Source organism: Panicum hallii, chromosome 5, assembly GCF_002211085.1.
Source record: "Panicum hallii strain FIL2 chromosome 5, PHallii_v3.1, whole genome shotgun sequence".
NCBI classification, from domain to species: Eukaryota; Viridiplantae; Streptophyta; class Magnoliopsida; order Poales; family Poaceae; genus Panicum; species Panicum hallii.
Genome location: NC_038046.1, coordinates 9,787,861 through 9,800,512, shown reverse-complemented (window position 1 = coordinate 9,800,512; position 12,652 = coordinate 9,787,861). Strand labels below are relative to the sequence as shown.

The window sequence follows — 12,652 nt, the reverse complement described above, 5'->3', positions numbered from 1 at the left end:
ACGTATATAACAAATTTCTATCACCATATGTATGCGCAAGCCCGTCTAGCTCAGTCGGTAGAGCGCAAGGCTCTTAACCTTGTGGTCGTGGGTTCGAGCCCCACGGTGGGCGTTCTGTTTTTTTTCCGCGTCCTGCTTTTGTAGTTTTGTGTTCTTTGGTACTCATCTTATTTTGGCTTGCTGTTTTTCCGCGTCCTGCTTTTGTGGTCTTTGGGTACTCATCTTACTTTGGCTTGCTGTTTCTCGTTGACCTTTTTACTCATCATAGTAATCTCACACTTGTCACACATCGTTGCGAACAAGTACTTCAAAAATCATTGAACCCCGGTTAACCCGTACTATAACGAGAATGGAAAAAGCGGTAGCGAGCGTACTGCTGAGTGCTGAGGCCTATAAATCTAGTGCGCTGAGCGTATTTTCTGCTTTGCCACCTTGATTTGCAAATTGTAACCTTGTAATGGCCAAGCTTTTGATTCCCCGGTGTAATGTGTGCCTCGTTTGTAGACTCTAATCTAATTTTGATTTCTGGCAGATGTTTACGCTGTCAGGTTTCGAGCCCAAGAGCTGAAGCAGCTTCAAGCCCTGACGAGGAGATTGTCTACGGGCTTCTTGATATGTGTCAGGATCACATGGACTAAGTGGGCCGTATTCTTCTGCAGTTCTTCTTTTGACGGGGAATGGGCTAAGCGTTAGTGGCTAGTTTTTTTTTTAAATAATCTAGTGGGCTAGTCAATGTTAGAATTTAGACATACATTCCCACTAAAAGGAACAATCAGATCAATGACCGACTCCCCAAGCTTTCTACCCATGTAGCCCCCAGTAGAATGTCTAGGCGTCTCGTGAACCACTGAACCTTCCTCGTGTAATCCTTCCTTAGCAGTCTACCAAATGCAGAATGCACCCACGCACGCAACTCCGGAACCACTCTACCCATGTCTCATGGTACCGCAGCCCCGGCGTGTTGGGCCAAACGAAGCAACCGTGAGCTCTGTTATGCGTGTACCTTCAGAGCAGACGCCTGAACCGTACGGCAACGGGAAGGGGCTGTCAAATGTTTTGGAGCTGCACAAAGCCACAAAGTTCCCTTCCTTCCTTTGTCCCCTCGCGGCCTTGCGGCCACTTGCATTTCGCCCCGTTGAAAGTAACCGAAGTCATTTCCTGCGAAATCAGCGCAGGTACTCGCTCCAGAAGCAAAGCCTTTTTTTCCCTCCAGCAAAGCAAAAGCCAGCGCGCCTCCTGATTTCCTCTCTGCTACCGCAGCCTCGCTGTCTCCGGTACGTGTTGTGTTGACGAAAAGGAACGCACCGCAGAGCTTCCTCGCAGCAGGAGCAGAACGCTTGTGTACTGACCACCGACGCCCTCGATCTACGCTTACGTGGAGGGTTCGCATGCAGCAGGTTTTTTTATTGATCTCTGACGAGCAAACGCAGGCTCGGAGACACGCTCGTCAGTCATCAGGTGACTGTACGTGCTGGAGGATTTCGAGCTCGATCGGCAGTTGGCGCCGGCGTGGGCTCGGGGTCTCATTTCAGTCTTGGAATTTTCGAAATGTGCAGCCTGGAAACATACGATACGACCCCGGGCCCGCACTAGTGTGGTCAGTACCAGCGCTGCAGTGCACACCACCAGTCGTGGCATGGAAACAAAGGCACCGGAGGAAATATCTCCTGCCGGCCACGCTTCGCTACTCCGCGAGCAGGCATGGTAGCCCGGGCGGGCGGGCCGGCACGGCATCAACGCACGTACCACTCGCCCGAGGATAAGGCAGCGGCGGCAGGTGGCGGCGGTCGACGCCACAGCTCGTGGGGCTCCCCTGGCCGCGGTGGCGGGGCGCGGCCGGCCGGCCGGGGCATCTGCGCACCTGCACGCCTCCCTGCCGGCCTGCTGCCCACCGCTGGGCCCCGCAAAAGAAAAGCCGCCCCCCGCGGGGTGCGTGGTGGGGGCGCCTCACGCCCGCGCACGTGCCCGCACGTGCCCCGCACTGCTCGATCTGCATCGGCTCGCTTCCCTCGTCTCCTCTCCCCTCCCTCGCCAACGCCGATCGCCACCGGCCGCCGGCCGGCGACCCGAAGCGGCCTCCCGCGCACGTTACCCCCCGAAGAAAAAGCCCGCGCGCGCACGGTGCGCTCGCCGCCCGGGTGCCCGGCCGGCCGATCCGCTGCGCGCCGTACGTGGGCGTGCATGTGAGCGGCACCAACCGGCACGCCCCCACCCTCCCGTGCCGTGCCGTGCCATGCCATGCCACTCCCGCCCGGCTTAATAATTAACCCGCAACAAATCCAGGCGCGCGCGCGTAGCAAGCATCTGCGGCGTGCTCCATCCAAATCCGCCGATTCGATCGAGCGAGCGCCTCTCTACTACTAACTACTACCTCCCGGCACGGCTCGATCTGGCTGGTCGCGCGCGCGGCTAAAGGAGTACTAGTCCATAGTATAATCGGGGGAGGTCGTGGCATTGACCAACGACAGCGAGTACGTGCGTGCGTGCGGTGCAGCTAAGAGCTAGTGGCCTAGCTAAGCCAGCAGATCCGTCGAGGGTGGGTGCGTGTGCCTGCTGCGTCCTTGTTGTACGCGTGGACCGGCACCGGCCGCTGGCCGAAACATGGCGCGGCGTGCGCGTGCTGGATTGCCCGGCGAGTCACCGTGCACGCAGCAACAGGAGGTGACGGTTTTCCAGGCGACATGGACCCTCCGCCGGCGGCAAAGCGCGCGAGTAACCGAGGCGGCAGGCGGCCAGGCACGCAGCACTGCAGCAGGGAGCCGCATTGAAATGTCAAGGGTATATTCTTCGGTAAAAGAGTAGTAAATGAGCATAGTTTAACGGCCTCGTTCCATCTGGATCGCCGAACGGACGCGCCCTGCGTCGTGCCTGGGATCACGAGGACGCCCGGACCGAGGAGGGCCCCGGCCCCCAGCGGCCAGCGCCAGCATTGTTTGTAGCCGGCTAGCCGCAGGCCATGAAACGCGAACACCGTCAGGACGCAGGGGGCGTGGAAGTATTCTACAGTTTCTACCGCGTCGCGCACATATTCCCCTCTCCGGCCGGCCTCTCTGGCCTCTCTCTCTCCCCTCTATCTCGGGGGTGGGTTTCTCTATTGCCACCCCCCATGTGAGGCGGCCTCCGTCGCCGGGCGCCCTGCCTGCCCGCGATCGGCGACGCCGGGTTTTTATACTCCTCCACTTGTCCCCTGGTAGTGAGCGCCCCACATGCGCTCACAGTGCCCGCGGCAAGCTACCACCGCCGCCGCCTAGCTTAACTTACTACTCGGCACTGTAATCGCTAAGCTAAGCTACTGTTACCAACTTACTCCTCCTACATTTTGCATGCATGGGTAGGTGAGGTAACATGCATGCAAGAGCTAGCGTGGTAATGCATGAGCAACATAACTTACTACGCATTCAAAGGAGCAGCCAGCCGGTTAAATTGTCCTTTTGCAGAACTGCAGGCCGGATGGAGATGAGATGACGACAGGTGTGGCTTGCCTACGGTACGTGGTGGCCCTGTCGCCCCTGCCTCGTCGGCTCGTCCTGCGCCCACACACTCTCTGACTGTCAGTTTTCAGTACGCATAGTGTGTAGCCAGGGTAGCGTAACGCCAAGTCGCCAAGGTGAAAAAGGAAGCTTTATTTCTTCCCCTCTCTGATGAAACTGTATCAGAGTTCCAGCGGCTAGCGGTGGGGGCGCCGCGACGCTATGATGAGCGCAGCCACTGAGCCACAGCAGCATGCATGCATGCAGTCGCAAAGCGAGCCGGCCGGGCGGCATTCAGTTCTTTTTTTTTACAGCGAGGAATGAGAGGGGTGTCATTTTTGTGCCGATTGGATCCGCATCCACCCGAGACCACCAGCCCTACCACCATTATTATTGTTCCTTTGTTACACCGAGGAGGCATCTCTTTCACGCAAGATTCTAATGATCACGTGCGCCCGCCCGGGCTGCGACGGGCTTGTTGGCACGCTCGCTCGCCGCCGGCGTGCACGGCCGTGTTCGGTTGCGCACACAACATCTGTGACATGTGGTAGTATCTTTGGGGTTCACCCGCCGGCTGCATGCATGCTTGCCATGGCTGAGGCCGGATGAGGAGGCTCACCCTATCCACAGACACTGTAGCATAGAGGAATACAGAAATAGAGAATGCATGGAGATGACATGAATGCATGCTGGGAATCTTAAAACCAGGAAATAAGCCAAAATTTTCACTTTTCCTTTTCATGTTCTGGCAGCATATTGGGAATAACTGGAAGAGAGCACACTAATAGCCTTGAAGGGCTGAATTACAGAATGCTAACGAAATGGAAAAAAAAGCTAAGGAATTAAACTCAGAACAAGGTTCTAAGAAGAAGGTTAGGAGCGAATTTAAGCTGAAAAGAAAACAGGAGGTCATAAACAGAAATCGACACGAAAATTTCGAAGAGCTGAACAGAAGCACGCGAACTAATAACAAGCAAAAAGGAAGAGGAAAAAACTGGGGAAAAGAACTCCTAATAGAAGATTAGTAGTTCTTCCATAGTTTTTTTTGGGAGTTCTTGGGGTTTAGCTGCATTAATTATTACTGGGCTAACTGATCAATTCTAGCACAAGCTAGACTCATATCTAGATAAGCTGCCGGTAGTCTGCCCCTAAGTGGTGGTGGATCAAGAAGTCGTCGCCGGAGACGATGGGCGGCCCCGCGGGCCCGTCGAACAGCAGCGGGCTCTGCATGTGCATCATCCCGCCAGGCCCACCGCCGGCGATCACGTGCGGTGGCTGGTGCTGCACCTCCTTCTGGCGGCGCAGCTCCAGCACCTTGCGGTGGGAGTTGGAGTGCTTCGACATCACGAAGGTGGGGCTCGCCGCGGGCCGGTACTCCGGCACCAGCCTGCCCGACTTGTACCGCACCCCGCACGCGTTGCACAGCGTCTTGGGGCCCATGGGCCCGGTCCTCCACTGTGGCGTCTTGTCCGTCTCGCAGTGCAGGCACCGCCGCCCTTCCGCCGACGCCGCCGAGCCACCCGGCTGCGCCCCGGGCGCGCTCGAGGGCTGCGCCTGCGGCGCCGGCGGCGCGTCCTTCTTCTTGGACGGCTTCGACGGCTTCTTGGCGGGGAACACCTGGGCCGAGACGCCGGACTCCGCCGGGGAGATGGCCATGGACGCCGGCGACGTCGGCGAGGCCGGGGGCGGGGGCAGCACGAGGAGGCGCGACGACCAGTTGCCTGGCGCCACTCGGGAGCGCTTGCTACGGGCCTTGGCGGGGACCGGCGCCTCCGGGAGGAACATACCGGGCTGCGCCGCGGAGGCAGCCGAAGCCGGAGCCGCAGGGGCCACGGGAGCCGGTGGCACGTTCACCGCCGGGGTGAACCCGCCGGAAATGAGCTTCAGCTTCTGAAGGTCCTCGGTGGCAAAGGCATCGTCGCCCTCGCCCATGTAGTTCGACAGCCATTCCAGCTCCGCCAATTGATCGTACTGCGCAAAATTCACCGCAAGTTTAGCAACCGCGAGTTCTCTGTGCTTCGAAAATGCACTTGGGGAAAATTTTGTAAGGTACACTTTGCAGAATTCTCAGTGTGGACTGTTCAGTTAGAAGTTTTCTATTTCCGGCAATGTTACTATTTATGCAAACTTCATACGGATTCTGGAGGACCGAAATTGAGTGGTTAATGGGAACCCAAATGGCATTTTTTTAACCCTGAAGGATTGAAATTGAAATCTTGTAACTGTACCCCTACAAAACCACAACAAACTCCTCCCACGCGGACCCATCTTCTCGGCTTTCGGTTTATTGGTTCAAGACTTCAAGGATTAGAAGAGAACACGAACAGGGTAAATTTGGCAGAAGAATGCAGACGAATTGATAGAAACTTACCGGCTCGCAGAATTCCCCCGGGAAGTCGCCGTCGCCCAGCCCGGAGAAGGAGTTGCTGCAGCTGTCCAGGGCCGTGACGGTGGACGAGTCGGCCGAGAAATTCCCGAGGCCGCCCTCCTCCTTGACGCCGGCGGCGTCGACGGCCTGCAGGCACGGCGGGGCCTCGGCGTCCCCGGCCGCCGCCTCCCCGTCCCCTTCCTCGTCGTCGTCGTACGGGAGCACGAGGAGGTCGTCCACGACAAAGTGGTCCCCGCACCCCGCGGGCTTCCTCTCGCGGGGGCCCGCGCCGCCGCCGTAGTACCCGTACTCGGCCCCCGCCGCCGCCTCCATGAGCTGCACTGCGCGTCGCACCGCAACGCCCCGCGCCCCCTGCGTTACTCGGCCCGGTTTTGTTGGCTTGCTCCTTCGGTTTTGGACGTGTGGCCGAGGAGAGGGGGCGACGGAAACGGAAATGACGCAGGCAGAGAGAGAGAGAGAGAGAGAGAGAGAGCGAGCGAGGGAGGGGGGGGGGGGTGGGGGCGTGGAGGAGGAGGGTTTAATTGGCGTGGAGCTGGAGCGCGGACAGAGAGAGGGACTGAGGGAGTGAGGGAGAGACGAGACGGGCGAAGAGGAGGGGGAGGGGTCAGCTGGAGCGAACGATTCTTAAGGAGTAAATAAAGCGGGAGCCACTGAGCCACCACGCCGTCCTCTCGGCCCTCCGCTAGTAAAACACGCCAACTGGCCGAACTAGAATTTGAAGTTTTGAACTTGAAAGCCGGGGATACTTCCTCATACTATTCGGAAACAAATGCAAGCAACCACCGGCCAGTGTTTGAATTTTTCAAAACCTCGAGTACGTATCATTGCCAATTTCGGAAGAAATAAAGTTATATATGGCTCTAGAGAAGAATAAAAAATTATGAAATTATTAAAACTAGTACAAATAGCATAAATTTAAGAGAGGAAAGGAAAACTTATTTCAAGAACTCAGCATGATGTTAAACATATATCCATTAGCAGGCAACAAAGTCTTTGTACTATCACGTGACACCATTGTCTGTTACTCTACGTATAACAGCAGCACAAGCTGGAGCTTTACGTTGCGAGAACTAGGAAGTTAGCACCACCGCCTGCAACGCAGTCGCTACCGCCGGCCCGCCGCGCCGCCGGTGCATGCATGGACGACACACAGCAGATTCCGGTTGTCCCTTAACGTCTGCGTGAGAACGAGCGCGGCTGACGAGGCAGGTGGTATTTTGCGAGCGCGCCCGTCACGTCACGTGGGGGGAGCTGGTAAAATCCAGGCGCCCCAGCATTGGGATCACCGTCCGTTCCATGGAGCTCGCATTCCCGTGCAGAGTAGTTTTATCGATCTCGACCGTTTCCGCCGGGCCAGGCACGAACCTTCGGTTTTTTTTACTATGGGAATTCGATAGGAGGGTAAACTTGGTAGCAGGAAAGGATGTTCATATATTTACCTTCTCCTATCCGCTCCAACGGGTAGAGTCAGGCCAAACGCCAAAGTATATATACAGACCCGCTCAAAAGGCCGCGTGAAAATCCGGCCCGTTGCAATGCGCGCTGCACCTGCCGGAGTTCGAAGCGTGCCTGCGCCCTGCAAGCACACCGGCAATTGTATGCAGCGGGGGCAAATGGCTTTCGACTAGCATGTGGGCATGCCGGGGCACGCCGTTGCTATGATAAGCCTTTGCACGATCGCACAGTGCGATCCACCGTTACTATTGTGGCTGCGGCCGAGAGCGAAATCCCGGTCCAGTGGGTGCACAAAAGCACCGGACGTGTTCTCTACCTCGAGGAAGTGCACTTTAATTTCCATCGACCGTAACTGCATCGTCCCTGTCTGACGACGTCTATAGTTGCATTGGTTAAATCCGTAAATGCGTGAGCCAATTCCAATGGTGATTTTACATTGATCTTTTTGAAACCCAACCCCCCCCCCCCCCCCCACATGTGTGCAAGATAGCATTTCAATATTTAATTGATGATCGGAAAAATCTTTCCTATGCGTTGTCTCGGGAGTCGTGTGGACGACACGAGGGGGGAGTATTTGCTGGACCAGTGCATGCGAGTAGTTTCATCCTGACGAAAGCGTCTTTCCTCTACCTCCTCATTATTTTCTTTGCCACCTGATAAAAAGTGATGGTGTGATACCCTATTCTATGAAAATTGAAAGACTCATTGAGACTGGTCTAACGCATTAGGGTATGCAATAGTTTCATTATTCAATTTTACACTATTCCATGTGGGGTCACAACCAAAAGTTTGTGATCGGAACCACGGCCAGCTCGTACGCCTCGACCGGAACCTCACGGCTTCCTTGCTTGCCCGGTTGCCCTACCCAAGCGCTTGCGGCTTGCCTGCTCACGAGCTGTGGACACGCGTCCCCGCAGCCGTCCCCCGTCACGCGCGCCCTCGCCGCGTGCTCCCACGTACGCACCACGTGAGGGACACCGCGGACCGATTTGCCAGCGCCGTTTTGGACGTCGTCGTCAAAGCTGGCCAGCAAGTGTGTGTTTCACGACGGCGCCTCAGCGACGACGCTGCGTCAGAAGGGTCGCTGCTGTGAGCGCTACGATCCCGATGCAGATTGGTCTCGTGGAGCGGGACCCCTTGATGTGCGCCGTTCTCTCTTTTTTTTTTCTCCGTTCTTCATGCACAAAGATGCAGAAGTTTTTTATTGGTGCATGTGGCAAGTGATAAGATCGTGAGAGATGGCAAATGTAGTTTGTGGTGAGAAAAAAAATAGAAGTTTAATTTTTAGTCCTAATTACCAAGGCTCTCCCTAGGTTTAAATGGGTTGGGCTCTCAAATCCCCTTCTTCATCCCTCCCAATTCTTATTGTCCACGAACTAGGAGTTAGGTGATCTTAAGGCCTCTAAACTCTTGTTTACCTTTCAAAATAGTTTTCTCCAACCAAACGCACCATAAGTATAGCATATTAGCATCACATAAAAAATATAAAAATATCTGCAGAAATCCGGTAACGGAAATGGGTATCTTTCTATTTATGGATTCGATATCCAGGCCACTGCACGAATTCTACTCGTCGTGCCACGGACACGATTATGGCGCTTGTGGAAGAAGAAGGGACAGCTGTGATCATCCGCGCACAAGAACCGAGGCACCGGATTTCCGTTTCCCGAAAGATCATGGCGGCAGCCCAGCTCAGCTTTTTCGGTTTTTGCAAAATTTTGTTGCGTGGATTAAAAGGAAAGGGCGCTGCAAGGGAAAAAAAGTGTGTGCGGTGTGGGGGACAGCAGGAAGCGCCATTGCTTCGCTTGCTTGCTTGCGTCGGAGGCTGATGATATTTTTTATTGTCTCATACTTCCCCGTTCCTAGAGGTTCGCCTTCAATTTCAATTTCACTTTGACCTTTGCCTGTATTTTTAATTTTCGTGTTGCTTTGGGCTTGCAGCACCAGGACGGGCCGAATATTTTATGGGCGGCCCACAGACTCCCGGGCCCCTCGGCCCAGTTATCATGCAGGCAGGATGAGGTGCGGGACCCGCAGCGCATGTGACTGAGAGAGTGGGACCGCGGCGGGGTGCATCGGTGTCAGAAATCATGAGACGTTGCCCGCTGGTGGCTGGGGAAAAGAATGGTACCCTACGTGTGGGCGGATTTGAGCCACGTGCCGGTCCCCACCAATCTCAAAGTAGCGGCTCCGAGCGGCAAACAAGCGAGCCGGCTCGAGACGAGCCAACTAGAAACGACGCCGCATGAACGGAGCCGGCTCAATAGAGGAAAAGAGGCCGGCTCGCTGAGGTCACTCTAAGAGCAGGTATCAGAGCATCTTTAAAAGTCTTTCTAAATTATTATTTGAAGAATCTTCTGCATAAAAATTATTTTATATATATTTTCTCTCTCGAACAGCTTTTCTATATCTTGTGTACACTTTAGAAAGTTATTTTCGTTATCTATATCGGAGAAATGCGGAACGAAGGATGGCTACATTTGGATAACAACTTAGAGAAGCTGTTGGAAGGTATTTTTTTATTAAAATCTCTATTCCTGACAATGAGATAAGATACAGAGAGTCTCTCGAAGTTGCTCTTATAATAGGCCGTAAGTAAACTGAATGCTGAGGTGGAAGAGAGAAAAGGAAAGAGAAGAGAAGCGGACTGTAAGCTTACAGTGGCTTCGACACAAAAATTAAGAAATTTTATAAGAGAGATAAATGAACCATATTAATAGTAAAGAGCTGTTGTTCGAGTAGACCGAGAGATAACCTACAATAAAATAAGAAATATGCTGCAAAGATTCTTCGTAGCTAGCAGCATATTAATCTTCCTCTAAGGTTGAGGTCCATTGCAGCACGGTGCTGCGCGAGAGCACGGCCTCGGATGCCACGTGTCAAAATCCTGCTGCTCCGTTTGACCTGCCCTGGCCCAATCCGTCCTCGCCTTCCGTTTTGCTTCGTCCGCACGCGAGATTGTGCCATGGCCCATGGGATGGACGGTGATGATGATGGGTCATAGCCTTATGGGAGAGGATAGGAGAAAGTGTATATATATATATTACCTAATTAAGTATGCATGCTTTTTTGTCTTTAAATAAGTGTCGTTTGGAAAGCGTGTATACCTCACGAGTGATATTTGAAAGTGAGACAAACATGTTTCCTGAACGACACTTATTTAGGAATATATACATATTCTTAGTGGAAGTATCTTCCCCGCGGCTAGTTGGGATAGCCGTATGGGCTGGTACGGTCACGTGAGCTGATCACGTGACTCGATCCTTTTAAGATGTGATCACGTGTGCCGTGTTTTAGGCGGACTAAAGATTAAGTTTCCATCATATTGGATTTTGAACACCAATTAGAAGTATTAAATATAGACTAATTATAAAATTAATTGTATAAATGGAGGCTAATTCGCGAGACGATTCTATTAAACATAATTAAATTTAATTAGTTTATAATTTAATAATATTATGGTACAGTAAATATGTGCTAATGATGAATTAATTAAATTTAATAGATTCATCTTATAAATTAATTTTTATCTATACAATTAATTTTGTAGTTAGATTATATTTAGTTGCTAAAAATAAAATTAATTTTATAGTTAGATTATATTTAGTTGCTAAAAATAAGTGACCGGATCGAAGCACTCGCATCCCTGAGCTGAGAGGCTGCTGAGGCCCACAGGAACCGCCGGTGCTGAGCTGCGCAGGGCTGCGGCCTGCAGGCCCCGCTATCCGCTGTTGCGGCATCAGCAGCAGAGCAGACCTGAGTCCCTGACCAGCAGCGTACCTGAAAGTCTGAAACTGGCAGCAGCTGCATGCCTGCATCATATCGACTGGCGCTGGCGCCGCGCAGTGATCTGCGTTTCCCGTCCGGCGTCAGCAGGTTCGTCCCATCCGTTTCTCGCGGTTCATTTCCTCCCCTCTCTGCCACAGTGCCACTGGCGCTGCTAGGCTAACGGACGCGTGTCTGTTTGGAGAGGACGACAGGCCATTGCCTAACACGCCTTTCGTGACAGGTACAGCAGCGGGATCGTTCGTGTCATTGTCAAGGTTTCCATTCGATTGCCTTTTGCCGTGTGCCCGTGGCTGTACAATACCTATCCGTTTGATGTACTGCATGTCTGCATCTACGAACAAACAGGTCGGTTCTGCTAGAAAGTATGGCTCACCGCGCCCAAACCGATGGTCCCACTCCCGATGGTCCCACTTCACACGGAGGGGGACCATTAGACGACAAATGTTGACTGCAATTAGTTAGCAGTGACCGCACATACCTCTTATGGTTCTTCTACGTCTTTTCTTCTTTCTTATTTAGTTGCTCTTTCTTCTTTCTTCTCCACAGCAGGAATCGGCCAGCCCCCACCGTCGGCCTCCACTACCGCCCACGGCCGGCGGCTCCACCCGCACCGCTCCACCCGTCACCCGCCCTCGCATCGCTATCAGCGCTCGCCCCCACCGCCAGCACTGCCTACCGGGGCTCCACCACCCAGCCGGTGGCGCCGTCGCCGCCGACCTCGCCGCCCATAACCCTCAATCGTCACCGGGCTTGCTGCCGCGCCGACCATCCCTTCTAATCCCACCGCCTATGGAACCCCCAAACCTCAAATCCCTAACCCTAACCCCTCCACTGCCACCGCTCCTACCGACCTCCACCCCCACCCATGGCTGTTGGCGCCTCGCCGCCGGCCGTTCCACCCACCTCCCGCCGCAGCCGCCTTCATCCCCACCTTCCTCTCTCTCGAGCTCCGCACGGCGCAGCACAATGAAGACGGCGTTCGCTGTCTATGGTAGCAGCGAACGTTCGTCAAATAAGATTTTTGACACGGAGGTCTTGATGCAATGATCCTCCACATGGTGGCGTTGGCGACTTGACGTCCTGATAATAAGGAAGGAAAATATCAAATCTCTATATACGATTCGTGAACAAAAGAGGCCCGGGGAGCGTGGCCACGTCGCCTATTTTTCCGCAAATCCTGAGTTTTTTTGCAAAAAAGCCCTAGAAATCAACCCGCAGTCTATCTACGACCTCGAGTGGCCTAGTCCGCCACACGGCCGCCTCCGTTCTCGTCCCGCGCCGCACCGAGCCGCCGCAGAGGAGGACAACAGAGGAAGAGGAGGCACATCGGACGAGGACCCGCCAGCCGCCACGCGCGGCAACGCGCGCCGCGCTAAGCTGCCTGCCGGGCCACTGAGGAGAAGAACGGAAGAGGAGCAGCCGCCGCGTCGAGCCGCCGGGCCTGCCTCGACTGCGCGACCCGGCGTCGCGCCTCCGCCTGGCGTGGCTTGGGCCATGGTCCTGCGCTGCCGCCAGCTGCCGAGCCTCGGCCACGGCGAAGGTGGCAGGC

General features: G+C 54.5%; 1 protein-coding gene and 1 non-coding gene across 2 annotated transcripts; one reads left to right on the top strand and one right to left on the bottom strand.

Moving 5' to 3' along the window:
- The first annotated feature begins 39 nt into the window (after positions 1 to 39).
- TRNAK-CUU lies at positions 40 to 112 on the top strand. Its single transcript has one exon. It is a non-coding gene; the product is annotated as a tRNA-Lys (tRNA).
- Positions 113 to 4,182: 4,070 nt separating this feature from the next.
- On the bottom strand, positions 4,183 to 6,327 carry LOC112894312 (GATA transcription factor 12-like). Its single transcript, XM_025961976.1, has 2 exons — positions 5,842 to 6,327; positions 4,183 to 5,441 (listed from the first exon to the last, which is right to left on the bottom strand). The coding sequence occupies exons 1-2, from the start codon at positions 6,169 to 6,171 to the stop codon at positions 4,593 to 4,595; spliced, it is 1,179 nt and encodes a 392-aa protein (XP_025817761.1). The 5' UTR covers positions 6,172 to 6,327; the 3' UTR covers positions 4,183 to 4,592.
- Positions 6,328 to 12,652: the final 6,325 nt, after the last annotated feature.